Here is a 17,696-nt window from a genome sequence, read left to right on the forward strand (position 1 = left end):
TATTGGTACTATTGGCTGTTCATTATCAACGAAATAGATCAATTTTCTGTCCGGTAGGCGTCATTTCCCACAAGGGTCAGATGATACAGACATCACTTAGATTTTAGATCTTAGACAATTGTTATATGCTGCATCTAGGGGAAATCAGAGCTGGGCCTCATCTGTCTACGATCTACATCAATGACTCTGATGAAAGCTAAATTTGTCAATGGTACCAAATAAGGTAGGAAAGTAATTTGTCAAGAGGTGGAGTAAGTAACAAAAATTTGGCAAGCGGAGTTTAATGTGGGATGATATGAATACAACTACTACATCAGAAAATACAGCAAAGCAATACACCATCAAAATGGAGGGTAACTGCATAACTCAGCAATACATAGAGATCTTCAAGTCCTGGTAAATAAATCATAAAAAGAAAATATGAGGTTCAGCAAGAGGAACGATTATTACAAAGGGAATGAAAGGGAAGGAAAAGGGAATATAAAGTCAGGAACTTTTAGTGCAGCTCTGCAGGGCATTGGTGAGACCACATTCCTGTGTACAGACTTGGTCTCTATTTAAAAGAAGATATAACTGCATTTAAATTAGATAAGAGAAGGCTCACTATTCTCATTCCTGGAATTAATGGTTAAACAAGGTTAAACAATTGGGTCTGCACCCATCAGAGTCTAGAATATTGAGGGGTGATTTTATTGAAGCATGTAAGATCCTGAGGGGATTTATTGAGTAGATATAACAAAGGGTGTTTCTTTTGTGGGATAGACTAGAGGAAGGGGCACAGTTGAAGATTAAGAGCAAGATGAGACAAGATTCTCTAAGTATAGTTAGTCTGTACAATTGCCTTTTCCAGAAACTAATGGAGGCTGGGTCATTGAATTTATTCAAGGTTGAGTGAAGTAGACATTAAGTAAACAAGGGAGTAAAAGGCTATGAGGTTAGACTGGAAAGTGGATTTAAGACCACAACCACGTCAGTTATAAGCTTATTGAAAGATGGCGTAGGCTTAAAGGGCCCACTGTCTATTCCTGCTCATGAGTCCTATTCTCCCATGTTACAAATCCAGAAAGTGTCAGTTACTTGATGAAGAATACCTCCATGTGGTTTTCATCCTTGTAATGAAGCCATGTTTAACCCACTTTGTCAACACGAGGACACCATGTGCAACAGCATTTTCCAACACAATTTTCCTATGGTTTCTCTACAGAGAAAGAAAGACACAGCCAACCCCAGCAATAAAGTCTCTTAGAACAATGATTTTTTTTTAACTTCTGAGATGGAGTGTGGACCACATGAAGGTTATAATAGTACATTTATTTAACATCTTCATTCGAATTAAGGTTTGAGGCATAAATGCTGATGACAGTCGGATACTGACTGAAGCTGAGCTGCAGATAAAATGACAAGTGTCTATCATTTAGACAATTGGGGCATTCTGGCAGTGCACCCAAGATCCTATTTCTAAAAGTAAAACCAACTTGGTGGACTGAGTATTGCTGTCATTCTTACCTTTCTATTTCAAATAAAGCGGTTTGTTTCTTCTGCTGGAAAACAGGTCTTCATAGGACACAATGTCAATTTGGAGTCTTGATAGATCAATTGATATGATTGTTGTTCGTTTTACTGACAGTGACTTGACATTATTTATGAATTGTGCTAACATCAACTGCTACCATGCCAAAACTAAACCAACCATATAGACATACACTATCAAACATGTGGATAACTGAAGTGTCATTGCTCACACTGCACCAGACTTGCAAGCCACTAATAACCACAAGTCCAAAACTCAGTATTTCAATAGCTTAAGACAGACTCCCAGACACAAATCCAGAAGATAAAGGTCATGTGGTGGGATGAGAAAGGCCTGAGAGATGCAACTGGATGCTGATCATGTCAAATGAAATATGGCAATTGATACACTTCAGTCTATCTGCAGTTCCCGATGGCAGAATTCACGGGTGAACAATCAATGGGAGAAATATAACGAGCAAACAAAAGGATGAAAAACAACAATGTGTTTTAGCCCTGTTGCTAATCCAGCTGAGGTCTTCACATTCAGACTCTATACAGTCAGCTAAAAGATTTGGAAGAAGAAAGTACCAACACCCATCTCCTCCTCAAATTCTACCTCTCCCCACCCTGCCTCACAAGCCACCCAGTTTCAGGAACACAACCAACATTTATAGCCATTTTCAAGAACTGAGATAAGTTGGGCTATGAGAACTACTAAGGTATTTCCCACATAAACATATGGAAAAAAAATCCTGTTACGCATTCTCTTGAGGCATGGATTTAGATCTTCCAGTCTTTTTTGTGCTTCTCCTGCCAAACAGTGTGAACACAACCAGACATTCAGCGACTTGACCAAATCATTTGACTTCAGGAAACATTGCGGCTCTGTGGATTGTGCTGCAAAGATCTGAATGTGCAAGAAATGTCATCACTATCCTGTAATTGCTTCATGATGCTTTATTTTAAATTAACTCATGGGATGTGTGTCTCACTGGTTGGGCCAGCATTTATTGCTGATCTCTAGATGCCCTTGAGAAGGTGGTAGCAAGCTGAATTAATTTGGATTAGGTAGAGACATTATGGTGTTTGAGAGGTAGTTTCATAATTTTAAACCAGCAACACTATAACGATGACATATTTTAAAGTCAGGGTAGCAAGTGACTTGAAGGGGAACCTGCAAGTGGAGATATTCCCATGCATCTGCTGCCCTTGTACTTCAAGACTAGTTTGTGGGCTTGAAAGATGTTGACTAAGGATCCTGGTGAATTTCTGCAGTGCATCTTGTCAATGCTTGCACTGCCAGTACTGAGCATTGGTGGTAGAGGGTGTGAATATTATTCAAGCAGCCCTGTTGTCCTGGATGGTATCAAGCTTCTCAACCATTATTACAGCTACACCCATCCAGGAAAGTGGGGATTAGATTAGATTCCCTACAGTGGAAACAGACCCTTCAGTCCAACAAGTCCACAGTGACCCTCCAAAGAGCAATCCACCCCCTACATTCACCCCTGACTAATGCACCTAACACTATGGGTAATTTAGCATAGCCAATTCACCTAACCTGCACGTCTTTGTACAGTAGGAGGAAACCCATGGAGACACGGGGAGAATGTGCAAACTCCACACAGACAGGAATTCCAAGGCAGGAATTGAACTTGGACCCCTGGTGCTGTGAGGCTACAGTGCTAACCACTGAGCCACCATGCCACCCAAACATGCAGATCCAGAAGCTGTTCAGCTCCATTGGAGTAAATCTTATAGCTGTTAGCACCCAGAAGGCCCTGGATCATTCCATTACACTCCTGACTTGTGCCTTGTAGATAGTGGATAGGGTGAGTCAGGAGGTGAGTTACATGCTGCAGGATTCCTAGCCCCTGACCTGCTCTTGCAACCTCAGTAATTATATGGCTAATCCATTTCAACATCTTGACAATAGTAAACCAGGATTAGGATAGTGGACGGTTCAATGATGGTAACGCCACTGACTGTCAAGAGGTGATGGTTAGATTTTCTCTTGTCTGAGATGGTTGTTGCTGGCATTTGTGGGGCAAAATTGTTAGATGCCACTTATCCGCCAAAACCTGGATTTGGCCCACTGCTTCAATATCTAAGGAATCATTAATGGTGCTAAACATTTTCAGCACTCACCTATGAATGAAGGACATTAGTGAAACAGACAGGTTTTTAATAACAATCGACAATGGTCACATGACTGCCATTAGGCTAGCTTTTTACTCCTAATGCTTTTGGAATTCCAATTTCGCCATCTATCACAATGGTATTCGCATCTATGAGTGCAGAGCAGAAGCATAACATCACTTGTCCAATGATATTACCACTATGCCTCTGCCTTCTCAAGTTAATGCGTTAATAATGGGCCACAGTGGCAACCGGAGAAGGAAAGAGGGGGAGGAATATCCTGCCCTTGGATCCTCCCACTACCCAGCTGCTAAAAGATCGGCAGGTTAAGAATGGTCTGTCAGTCGCAAGAAGAGTAATGGCAAAAATCTGCACTTAGGGAGATGTCATAATTGAATTAAGGGAAAGTCAACTGCTGGATTTCTGTACATTCTCTTGGGGCGTGGGCATTGCTAGGAAAGCCAACAGCTGATTCCTGATTGTCCTTGAATATTTCATTTTCAGAGAGCAGATACATTGAAATGGGGCTGGTGTCAAGTCTAGACCTGGTCAATAAAAGACAGCAGATTTCCTTCCTTAAAAGACATTAGCAAACCGGTTGGGCTTTTATGTCAAGTGAACACCTATGCAAAGTAGCACTCCAGACTACAGTGAAACGCGCATTGCTGGTTCAATATAGGAACAGTCAAGAATAGAATTTTTTGTTATAGTTCTGAATCATTAATTGGTACATTCTGCCTGGCAATGCCTCAATTAATCAAAGTCTACTTTCCAATGCATCAAGATTTACCTCACATGCAGAATAAATGATGACTTTCCCTTTGAATTGATAGAGTGACCTTGGGGTGCAGGTTCATAGATTCTAGAAAGTGGAGTGGCAGGTTGACAGGTAATGAAGGCAGCAGTTTGTACGCTTGCCATTATTAGTCAATGCTTTGAGTATAGGAGTTGTGATGTCCTTTACAGTTGCAGCGTGACATCAGTTACGCCACTTTTGGAATAACGCATTCAATTCTGGTCTCCTTGCTATAAGGAAAGATGTTGTTAAACTTGAAAGTGTACAGAAAAGATTTACAAGGATGTGCCCAGAGGGTTTGAGGAAAAGGCTGGGACTACTTTCCCTAGAACATCAGAGGCAGAGGGGTGACCTTTTTAAGGTTTGTAAAATAATGAGAGGCATGGATAGGGTGAATAGACAAAGACTTCTTCCCAGGGTAGGGGAGTCTAAAACTAAAGGGCATAGATTTAAGGTAAGAGGCAAAAGATTTAAAAGGGACCTAAGGGGCAACTTTTTCATGCAGAGGGTGGAGCATGTATAGAATGAGCTGCCAGATGACGTTTTGGAGGGGACCTCTGGGTCAACTTTTTCATGCAGAGGGTGGTGCATATATGGAATGAGCTGCCAGAGGAAATGGTGGACGCTGGCACAATTAAAACATTTAAAAAGCATCTGGATGGGTACTTGAATAAGAAGAGTTTAGAGGGATATGAGCCAAATGGGAAAAGATTAATTTAGGATATCTGGTTGGCAGGATGAGTTGAGCAGAAGGCTCTGTTTCCATGTTGTACAACTCTATGACTGCAAACTTCACCAAAATACCTTTTTTTCAGCAGTACTAAAGACCCCCTAGTACACACCAACTTAAACACAAATAAGATATTCTAGATGCTAGATGTTTGAAATAAAAACAGAAAAAGCAACAAATCCTCAGTATGTTTTGGAATGCTTCTTGGGACCTGAAATATTAATTGTTGATTTCTCCACAGATTCTGCCAAACTGCTCAGCATTTTCTGTTTTTACTTCAATTTAACAACTCTCATCAGGACTACAACATGATAATTTTCATAGTAAAATTTAAAACCCAAGAAACATCAAATAAAATTAGATAAATGACTTTGTGTTATTATTTACAAGCCCCTCACCTCCCTAAAAGACTGATTGAATAATTTACATTCCAGTATTTTGACTGAGGATGCTCACATCCTTGCAACTCATAAGTCATTGAATCAAATTCCAAGATAGCAAGTTATGAAACTGAATTCATAAAATCTGCTCATTTACGTGCACTAGAACATAAATCACACCAGACTGTTGTAAAAACTAAACGCTTCATTCATCGCTATGGAAGAAGTAAACTTTCTATCTCTAATTGGTCTGGCCTACCCAAGAATACATTCCAGGCTCAACTCTTAATTTGTACAAGTCAATTGCATTTTTTGGCGTTGGTTAATAAATATAGCTTTATGTACATTCAGAATAAATAAAAAAAATGGTAGCAAAGATGAAGCACGAGCAAGATTATCACTGCTAATTGTGATATTGAATCTGACGTATTTTTGAATCATAAAACAGAAGTGATTACAAGAGACCTTTCTCTAAAAGAAGTTCATACACTATATTTTAAAATCAGAAATATAATCAATACGCTGGTGCCCCAAAATCTGGAGCTGTGGGTCGAATTTGTCAATGTGTGTCTCTCTGTCTCTCTCCCTCCCACAGATTGAGTTCCAATCTCAGAAAGAATGCCTGAAACATAGGAAGAAAGAAACTAAAGGGCCAGTTACTCTTATACTTTTCAGTAATTGAACAGTGGAACTGATAGAAGTTTGAGAGAGAATGTTTTGCTTCTCTCTCAGTCCAAGCTGTTTAATTAGACTAACCAGACTTGGTTTGAAATCAATTTTAAGTTGACTCATATTGGTTAAATATAGATATGATAGCTTAGGGCAATATTACAATTGTGCTGAATAAATCAGTTAATTTCGACTGCTTTTTAAGACAATGCATAAGTTAAACTGTGAACTAATGGAAAAAATGAGGTTGTATGTTTTTATTATGATGTTGGTTTTTCAGTATAGGTTATTATTAGGCTGACCAGGTCAAAACAAATATACAGTATTGCACTCTTGCCAGTTGTAAATATGAACAAATCATCAAGCATCCATTTAAATTTAAACAATTCTCACAAACGTATCAATGTGGTTCGCATATGACATTTTACCACAAAGTGAAACAACTACTATTATTTAAATCAAACTTTCTCATTTGAAGAAAATGCTGCAATATTTGGCAAGTGAACAGGGCCCAAATATAAAAGAACATGAAAATTTCCAAATATTTACTTACCATTAAGTGTCCCTTTAAAATCAACGGTAAGGTTTCACTGACAGGGGGTGAGTAGCCATAATCATCACAAGGTAAGTCCCCACGTCGCCTTCTCCCATAAGATAGACCATCTTGGCCATATGTTTTTGGACAGAACACCTTATACAAGCAGAACAGCAGAATTACGAGGAGGACTCCTGATGCCAATCCGAGAGCTCCAACTCTACAAGAAACAAAGTTCATAATTAAAAAGAAATGTAATTTCATTGGCTAATATTAACCATTGCTGAAAAGCAACATTATTCTTGAAATAATTTGCTTTGCCAATAGCAATCATATAGACTTTTGCAAAGAGAATGAAAAATTGACAGAATTGGAAAATTTTCCCATTAGATCACGTGGTGCCTGAGATCAGCCAGTAAACACGAAACACTCTGGGACATGTACTTTAAAGTAGATAGGTTCATCCCTCTGCAGAACTATCACAAGCCACAAGAGTGATGCCAACCAGGATAATAGCCTTGTAGAATACACATAAGGAGCCCAACACAGCATTAGATTCTTCCTATAAAAATTACCTACTCAGGATATACAAGGTTGTATTTTAGAAGGACAAGATCATATAGACCAAAAGCCACACTTCAAACATGACATGCATATTAAATTGCAAAGGAGCAAAAGCTACAAATTTTGCTTATGATAGAGCATAAAAACCTGTAAATTATAATAACTATAACAAAATGCTCGGTTACTGAAGGAAGTAAAGCTGAAATTATTGTTGCTCTGCCACAATATCATAATCTGCCTTTGATGTGTAACAGCTGCCAGAGCACCAGAAAATTGCAAATGTTAAATCTGACTGAAAATTCCTTCCTCAATTTTAGCTAGGGCTTTGACAAGTATAACTGGGTGCCAGCTGATGGGGATAAGCAGCCTTGCTGGCCACAAACCCAATTCAGCTAAAATTGTTGATGCTGGGATAAGGATCAGGAATCGGCTTGTCAGCTGGTCTTGGTATTGTTATGAACTCTATGGAGATGATTAAATTAAAATCTAAACTTGCTGAACAAACCCCAATGAGAAACCAATGCACAATACTTCAGAATATATTCATTTTTTTCACAAAGTTCTTCACAAGTCTAATTCATAATCTTAGAGAAGAAATTCCTGCTCATCTTGGAATTAAATCAGAGAACCCTTATTCTGAAACTCATGCTGGAGTATGACACAATCCCCTAATAATTGGAAATACTGAGTCAGCATGTATTCTGTCAATCCCTATTAGTATGTTTCAATAAGGTCATCGCTCATTCTTAACTCTGATAAGCATTGACTCAATTTGCCCTCTGAAATGACCTTGGAGCTTAAGTTCAAGGGGAATTAGGAACAGGCAACAATGTTAGCCTTACGAGTAATGTCACATCTCACGAAAGGAATTAACCAGTGAGTTCTTTAATTGAGACCTTGTATTTTTGCTTCACCAGGTTGACACCTCAATTTTAGATATGCCTGCTACTGTCTCAAGCATGATCCTTTGCATTCTTCATTGAACCAGAGTTGATCCCTTGGCTTGATGCTAATGGCAGAGAGGGGACTATACCAAGCCACGAGCAGAGCACAAGGAGGGAGGAAGAACTCTGGTTTTAGTTATAGTTTAGTTATATCTTAATTTCTTCTGTAACTCAAAATGGCAGCAGAGTGTGGCATCAGTTTAAACTTTTCACTATTTATTTGTTAAATACAAATGACAATAAATCATTCAGTTCAATAAATTATAGATTCTATGAAATGACAGCAATGGTGTAGAAACTGGAAATCTGAAATAAAACTTTTTTTTATTAAATTTGTTCGTGTGTTATTGATGCTACTGGGTAGGCAGTCAAGAGTCAACTACATTGCTATGGATCTGAAGTCACATGTGGGCTGGACCAGATAAGGACGGATTTCCCTTGAAGGAAATCCTGAGGAGCTTTTATGACAATTGACAGGCTATGTCCAGATTTTTATTGATTTCAAATTTCACCATCTCCCATGATGGGATCTGAACCCATGCCCCCAGAACATTAGCCTGGGTTTATTAAATTACTTATCTATTGACATTACGACTACATCACCACATCCCCATAAAAATGTTTGAAATACTCAGCAGATCAAGCAGTCTCTGTGGGGAGAAAAACAAAGTTAACATTTCAGGACTGTGATCTTTCACCCCAACATTTCTAAACTTTTGTTATCGTTGATATGACAACCGATCAATAAATAATGCTGAAAACACTTGGGCACTGTATCTTGCAGAATGTGATATCACCCATGTTCTGTCATTACAACTAACAATTTGAGTGGCTTAATGTAAGTAGCTAAAACCTTAAAGTGCTTTCATTGCAATAAAACCAACACTTCGTGGAAACTCATGCGACAAAACTATCATGTGAATTACATTGTATAGTAAAATAATCCCAGGTTATACATAATTAGCATGATCGTAACACTAATCCATAGGTAAGGAATGAGCCTCAAGTCAAACCGTTTTAAGTTTAAGCATTATTCTTAAGTTATTCCACATGACCTTACTTGTAGAGAGTGATGTCTAAAGGAGCTTGTGGTTTAGAGGAAACCTGTCCCCTTGCCCAGGTTCCATCAGTATTCTTTGCCTCTTCGTAATCTGCTGAGAATGTGGAATGATATCGCTTTGCATCTTGAGGGTGTCTTGCATCGAGGGCATCTTGCAGACTCAGATGGAAAGATAAAGGGATGATGGGAAGAATGCTAACATACCTGTAAATAAATAAGTAGTACATGACATCTGCTTTAACAGTAACATGTAGGTTTACTCCTTAGCTTTAGCTTTTAACAGTTCATTGGAATACCTAAAGGAAGGATAACATTTACTATATAACACTAAAAACTAATGAAGTAAGCATAAAGATGTGACAAATGAAATGTTAATGACCAGGTAACACCAAGCTCAGACTTCCAAATACCTAAGGAACACAGAATGCATTTTCTAAAAAAAGTTGATCTAAGCTTCAAAAAAGACATATTTGCAATGCCACTAGATATCACTTTATCATTGGATGCCTAAGAATTCATTTAATTGAGAATTCCTGAGAGGAAATGCATCAAACAGATTCTGCTAGACCATCTGTCAAATGAAGTAGACCAGAAAAAATACGAAATAAATATTAGCCAGTTTTGAGTTGATTTGTAGCTCGGATGGAGGTTCTGATGTAGGTTCGCTTGCTGAGCTGGAAGGTTCATTTTCAGACGCTTCGTAACCATACTAGGTAACATCTTCAGTGAGCCCCTTACAAAGCACTGCTGATGGTTCCTGCTTTCTATCTGTATGTCTGGGTTTCTTTAGATTGGTGATGTCATTTCCTATGGTGAGATCATTTCCTGTTCTTTTTCTCAGGGGGCGGTAAATGGGGTCGAAGTCAATGTGTTTGTTGATAGTGTTCCGTTTGGAATGCCACGCTTTTAGGAATTCTCGTGCGTTTCTCTGTTTGGTTTGTCCTAGGATGGTTGTGTTGTCCCAGTTGAAGTGGTGTCCTTCCTTATCTGTATGTAAAGATACTAGTGAGAGGGGGTCATGTTATTTTGTGGCTAGTTGATGTTCATGTATCCTAGTAGCTAGTTTTCTGCCCGTTTGTCCAACTTAGTGTTTGTTACAGTTCTTGCATGGTATTTTGTAAATGAGATTAGTTTTGCTTGTTGTTTGTATAGGGTATTTCAAGTTCATTAGCTGCTGTTTTAGTGTGTTGGTGGGTTTGTGGGCTACCATGATGCCAAGGGGTCTGAGTAGTCTAGCAGTCATTTCCAAAGATGTCTTTGATGCAGGGGAGAGTGGCTAGGATTTCTGGACTCGTTTTGTCTGCTAGTTTGGATTTGTTGCTGAGAAATCGGTGGACTGTGTCCATTGGGTACCCATTCTTTTTGAATACACTGTATAGATGATTTTCTTCTGCGCTGCATAGTTCCTCTGTGCTGCAGTGTGCGGTTGAAATAAATGTTCTTATGCAGCTTCATTTGTGGATGTTGGGAGGATTGCTTCTGTAGTTCAATATTTGGTCCGTATGTGTTGTTTTCCTGTAGACGCTGGTTTGAAGTCCCACATTGGCTGATCACTCTATTGTGATATCTAGGAATGGCAATTTGTTGTTGTTTGTAAACCAACGTTAAAAACAACATCCACAAAATAAATGTAGTTGAAATATCTAAATACATTTCATTTCTTACAAGTACGTGGTTATTTAGGAACCACAACATTAGATGATTATCCAAAGCATCCACAGTTGTAGTCACAAGATTTATTATTTGATTATTTTTGGATGCTGAAATAAATCTACCTTCCCATCTGATAAAGGGTTATCTAACCTACAGTGTTAAATACTCTATATACTTGAATATATTGTTACATAAATCCAATGTAAATGGCTTACTTATTTAATCAAGATGTTCTAAATTATGGGCTTTTGATAGCATAGACATCAAATTGTTTCCATTAGTAGTTAATAAGAGAACACAGATTTTTTATATCGTACAGACAAGTAGAGACAAGAGGAGAATTTTACATAGGATATTTCAGATCTTAACCTTTTTCTATTTGCAAGAGTAATGGAAACAGATCAGTAGTCACTTTTTAAAAGGTGTTGAACATCTACTTGAAAAGGAGAAATATGCAGAGCCACGGCAAAAAGGGGAGGGGAAACAAGATTAATTAGACTGTTGTATCAAAGAGTTGGCATAGACATGATAGGTTGATGGGTTTCCTTCAATGCTACACGATTCCAAGAATGCTTTGTCACAGTGACTCATTGAATTAGATATTACTGCATGTTTCAATTGATGGAAGAAGGGAAGATATGAGGATCTGGTGAGACCATGTGGTAGTTGGTCAGGGAGCTGAACAGCCAATACATTTTTTTCTTGCTGAAAACATTTATGGTTCTTTTGAACAGTTGCCTTCAAAATATTGTTCTTTTCAAATCTTTCAGTTACACAGAAAACCACATTAGTATGTCAGATAGTTTCAAAATTACTTACTTTCTTGCCAGTGTATTATTGTAATAACTGAAGAGAGTTGGCCAATGTCTGAATGATAGTTTCCGCCACATCTCCTGATCCTGAACGCCCCACGTGATCTCTTCTTTGAAATCATTCTCTGGGAGACTGGTATCACTACGAACTTGCTGTTTGTCATCATCAGTTACATTTTCACGTGTAGCCAAAGGTAAGGCATCAAGAGGATTTGGTTTTGTGTTCTGATCTGTGCCACGTGACTGATTCTCTAATGGTGCATTGACATCTGATGGAAAACCAGGCAAACTGCTCTTAGAATCTCCACTCTGGAAAACACCTGGTGGAACTGCAATAGGTGGTAAGCCACTCTCTCCTAGTGGGCTCTGTTCAGCAACCTGAGCTGTCAAAAATGTCCGGAGACCAGCGGGATCAGTGTAAACCAAAATGCCAATCCATATTACTGTGCCCACCTGAAAAATAAAAATAATGAGATTTAGATATTGTCAAATTCATGACAGCAAATTTATTTGTTTAAGAAACTTATATTTAAGCTTTGTAACCCAGAGGTATAAAACAAAGTTCTTTGAAGACAATTAAATAGAGAGACCAAGGAAGCAAACTGTTACAACCTACTGGGGAAAGTGCGTTCATTCTCGAGACTCATTCTTCTCAGAGTGACCACAAAAGTCATTGACTTAATCAAAGTATGCAAAGTTCTCAATTTACCTGCCTAAAGGAAAGGTGAACAGAAAACACTGATTAGTTCCCCATACTAAACAAGAACTAGTGCTTATTTTTCCCAGAGTTGAAGTGTCTAAAACTAGGTGACATGCATTTAAGGTGAGAGGAGGCAAGTTCAAAGCAGATGTGGGGCAAGTTTTTTTTTAAACACAGGAGAGTGGTGGGAGTCTGGAACGCACTACCAGGGGTGATGATGGAGGCAGACATGATAGGGGTATTTAAGAGGTATTTAAGGGGTATTTTAGATAAGCACATGAATATGCATGAAATGGAGGAATATGGACGAAGGGCAAGCATAAGAGATTAGTTTAATTTAATGTCATTTTTGGTACAACATCTTGGGCCGAAGAGCCCATTCCTATGTTTTATTGTCCTATGTTCTATATTACAAAAAATATATTTTCAGCCACAGGTCAACAAAACTATGAACTATCAACATATATCAACTCTTTAAAACCCAAACCCCTTTTAAACTCCTACACCCCTTCTTGATGACCTTTCTACCCAATGGGGTCAGAAATGTGGATATTTGGTGATAACTGCATCATGTGCCATTTGGAACTCCACACACACTGACCCAGCCAATATCCATATGCAAAACCTGACAACATCCAGGCTTCAGCTCAAAGTGATAAGAAATATTCACACCATACAAGTGCCAGGCAATGACCATTTCCAACAAAAGTGAATCTAACCATCACTAATTTACATTTAACGGCATTACCATCACTGAATCCCCACTATCAACATCCTGGAGTCACCACTGACCAGAAACTGAACTGGGCCAGGTCATAAATACTATGGCTGCAATAGCAGGTCAGAACTCAAACTTCTGTGGTGTGTAACTTACCTCTTGTCTTACCAAAGCTTTCTTTAAGAAACAAGGCAGGAATAGGACAGAATGACTGGATGAGTATAGCTCCAACAACACAAGCTTGACACCATTTAAGACAAATTATTGTTTGACTGGCATGCATTCAGCATCCTGACTCTGAACTATACCCTGTTCCTTCACTATCACTTGGTCAAAATCCTGGAACTCCTTCTCTAACAGCATTGTGCATGGTTCTGCACCCAAAGTACTGCAGATGTTCAAGCACTGCTAAATTACAATGGAGAATTTAGTGATGGGAATTAACTAGCAACACCCAAATCTACTGAACAAATAAAAACACAGCATATAAATATTTCTACAATAATTACTATTGGAAATAACTTGAACTTTCTATCAAGATTTTGTAGGATAATCAACATTCTGGACAAATTTTAGTATTGTTAGATATACAGTACCTTTATTTTTAGCTCTTGCTCTACACCATAGGGAAAGCGTCATCTTTCAGTTTTAAGCCCTGAGACGATCTAATAATATGGATGTTAATCTGCCTATCTAGGCATCAACTGACTAATCGGGTATCACTGGCATTTTCATTGGTATGTTCGAGAAATTATAAATAGAAGCACAAACAAATCCCTTGCGTCAGACAACCTATATCATAGGATTAATTAAGGTACTCAAATGTCAGTAGGGTGAAGGAATCTTGAATGATTATCCAAAGGACCGTAAGCAACAAAGCCTGAATAGAGTCATTGAGTCATAAGATGTACAGCATGGAAACAGACCCCTCGGTCCAACACGTCCATGCCGACCAGATATCACAACCCAATCTAGTCCCGCCTGCCAGCAATGATAAAATAAATTGAGAAACCAAACCAAAAACAGATCGAAGCCACTTCTTATCAAGCCTAATAAATGTGCCATTCATTATATATAGCTCAAACACAATCCATTTCCTACCATAATAATTCTCTGGGCAAGTCGCGTCCGAGCCAGAAAATATACTACTCTTAATCTCTTTGGCAATCGTAGGTTCCTAAAAGAAGAAGTCTGCAGGGAGATGGTGTAGGGAGCTGAAGTCCGTATTGTAGGCTGACGTTCATATCTCTGTTGCCTTGGAAGTGACTTGGAGCGAGGCAGTCTCAAATGGTCAGGGATTTCTTGCACAGCCTCTGCTGGAAGACGCCTATTAAGGTCAGCAAGCTGATAGGAAAGAGAGAAGTCATGAAAGCTGCAATAATAAATTAGAAATTAGCAGACGTAAAACTTCTTCAAAATGTCTTAAAGAATTATGGATGTTGGAGACCTGAAACAAAAGCAGAAAATATTGAGAAAGTCATTAGTTATGGTCTGGCAGCATCTGTCGGAAGAAACCAGAATTAACGCTTCAAGTAGCTCAGTTTTGAAGAGGACTCACTGGGCTTGAAATGTTAACTCTTTTTTTCCCCCACTGATACTGAGAGACCTGCTGAGTTTCTTTAAAACATATATTCTTACTCTATCTTTTCTCTACATTAGTCATCATCATGTTGTAACAGGCTCACACAAATTATACTTTAAGTTTACCATTTCTGTTGCAAATCTTTGACTGTGTTCCTTTTTTTTGACTTCTCATTTTTAGTACAGCAGAAATGTTTTGGCCAAAATACACCACCCCTGCCTGTATCTCTAGATCCTCTTCCCAAGAATAGCCAAGATCATGCTGCCTATTCACATGCATCTGAATATTTATATTGCTGCTTAATATTAATGATCTTGATCTTGAAATCCAGGAAAAAAATTTAAAGCGTGTATGTGATGCAAAATCTGGAAACATTGTAAATTGTGAGGAAGATCTTTTAAAATCCACTGATAAGTTGGAGGAGTGGGCATATAGGTGGTAGATGAATCTCATGTGGTGAAGTGTGAGGTGAGACATTTTGGCAAAAAGAAAATGGAGAAAATATATATCAAAGGGTACTACTATAAAAGGCATGCACAAACAATAAGTACTGGCTATATATGTGCTTTAGTTATTAAAGTTGGCACCACACGATCAATTTTGTGGCCTTGGAAGGGATATACCTTAGAGTCATCAGAAATGTACGAAGCGAAACAAGAAAGGGGGGTGGGGGGGGAAGGTTGTACAGACCGTCTTGAACCGAACCTTTAAACTAATTAAATAATTTGACAGGGCTAATAAAGAGAAACTATTTCCTCTGAAGAGTGTGTCCAGGACAGAGATATCATAAAATGAGAACGAGACTTTTCAATAGCAATTCCAGAAAGCACATCATCACAAATAAGGTAATAGCAATTCTAAAATTGGTCCCACAAAAGGGTGAAGTTAGACCAAACAAAATTTTTAAAATGTATATGGTAGATTCAAAAAGACAGAGGAAGTTAATAAACAAAAACTGAAATTGACCAGAAACATTAATTAATTTCTTTCCACAGATGCTGCCAGAACAGTTCAGTTTTTCCAGCAATTTCTGTTTTTGTTTCTTAAATTTCTCTGCCCGCTTTGATTCTGTAGTCTTTAATGTCTCTCATAAATCTACCATGTTCATTTTTAAAATTTTGTTTGATCTAACTTCACCTTTTTTGTGGGACCAATTTTGGGATTGTTATTACCTGATGTGTGAAGAAGTGCTTTATGGAATTGCCATCTGTGTCTTAATTCCCTCTAAACAAAAATAAAGCCAAAGAACTGCGCATGCTGGAAAAACTCTGTTTCAACCAGAAACATTAACTCTGCCTTCTTTCCACAGAGGCTGCCAGACCTGCTGAGTTTTTCCAGCAATTTCTGTTTCTGATTTCCAGCATGTGCAGTTCTTTGGCTTTTTGTTTAGAGGGAATTAAGATTGATGAAAAGTGACTTGACTAAATGATGAACATTAACAAATGATTTACAAGGATGTTGCCAGAGTTGGAGGGTTTGATGTAGAGGGAGAGGCTGAATAAGGCTGGGACTGTTTTCCCTGGAGCATCTGAGGCTGAGGGGTGACATTACAGGGGGGTATAAAATCATGGATAAGGTAAATAGACAAGGTCTTTTCCCTGGATTGGGAGAGTCCAGAACTAGAGGGCATAGATTTAGGGTGAGAGGGGAAAGATTTAAAAAGGGAGCTAAGGAGCAACTTTATCAAGCAAAGGGTGGTGTGTGTATGGAATGAGCTGCCAGAAGTAGTATTGGAGGCTGGTACAATTACAAAATTTAAAAGGCATTTGGATGGGTATATATGAACTAGAAGGTTTTAGAGGGATATGGGCTAAATGGGACTAGATTAATTTAGGCTATCTGGCTGGCATGGATGAGTTAGACCAAAGGGTCTGTTTCCGTGCTGTACATCTCTACGACTCTATGTGACCAAATAGTCCACTGCTATTCTTATGTTCCTTGTTCAGGAGAGTGGGAAATTAATTTTCTCTTAGAAACCGCTTAGTGATATCAACTACAGGTACAGTCAAAGCCCAAAGCTTTGTCAATTATAATAATATGCACTAATAACCTAAACCACTGCACTATACAGTTGGGTGTAGGAAGGGAATGCACAAGGACATTGTAGCTGCTAATTTCATAGCACTGTGACGTCTTTCAGAAGTTGCAATAAATACCTCAAACATGAACAAGTACCTAAGAAATGGACTAAGCACGACATCAGCAAATATGGTAGTCACTTTGCACACAGACAGTAGTATTAAATTGATAGACAGTTCATTCATCTCTAATGGTTGGTTCAGGGAGGAATGTTGCCCAGGACAACTAGCTGTCCTTTACCAAACAATGTCACTGCTACTCACCACATAGTTCATCTGCTGAAACCCATAACCTCTCTAACAATGCTTCACTCCCTTCAGTGTTTCTCGGCAATGTCAACAAGTATAAACTCAAGTCTTGGAGTGGCTCTTAAAGCCAGAATCTTCTAGTTTGGAGACAATCTCTCCAGCCAGTGAGCTCAGCTAACACACCATAATGTTAGATTCAAAATTAATTTAACTTAGTACAACAGACTTAGCTTACCTCCATACGACGGATATCAATGGACAACACGGTTGTGAAGAAAAACATTTGCAGGAAGAAATCAGAAACTAGTCCAACCACTGCAAACAGGCAAAATTCCTGTAAGAATTGGATGGGTGGGGAATAGGCAAGTAGAAAAGATACACAAAACAAAATAAGAAAGAAAAGTTCAATACATAACTTTCAGACAATAAAAAAATGATAAGACATGAACAGCACATTTGAAGAAGCAACACAAAAATATTAAGCAGCAAAACTAAGACAGGGTGCATTCTCAAAAGGATCATATAATTATAATTAAACAGTATGATTCAACCCAAACCTCTTGTCATTTTCGTCA

The 17,696-nt window shown here is 38.5% G+C and overlaps 1 protein-coding gene across 1 annotated transcript in view; it reads right to left on the minus strand.

The window, feature by feature from the left end:
* The window catches only part of LOC122548932 (SREBF chaperone), a 149,995-nt gene that overhangs the window by 32,691 nt on the left and 99,608 nt on the right, over positions 1-17,696 (minus strand). Inside the window, exons 11-15 of the mRNA XM_043687917.1 lie at positions 17,357-17,455; positions 14,314-14,556; positions 11,802-12,247; positions 9,330-9,533; positions 6,780-6,981 (exon numbers count right to left, since the gene is read on the minus strand). Coding sequence (XP_043543852.1) covers positions 6,780-6,981; positions 9,330-9,533; positions 11,802-12,247; positions 14,314-14,556; positions 17,357-17,455 — 1,194 coding nt within the window. The remainder of the gene's footprint in view (positions 1-6,779; positions 6,982-9,329; positions 9,534-11,801; positions 12,248-14,313; positions 14,557-17,356; positions 17,456-17,696) is intronic.

The sequence above is a fragment of the Chiloscyllium plagiosum genome, chromosome 4, assembly GCF_004010195.1.
Source record: "Chiloscyllium plagiosum isolate BGI_BamShark_2017 chromosome 4, ASM401019v2, whole genome shotgun sequence".
Taxonomy (NCBI): domain Eukaryota; kingdom Metazoa; phylum Chordata; class Chondrichthyes; order Orectolobiformes; family Hemiscylliidae; genus Chiloscyllium; species Chiloscyllium plagiosum.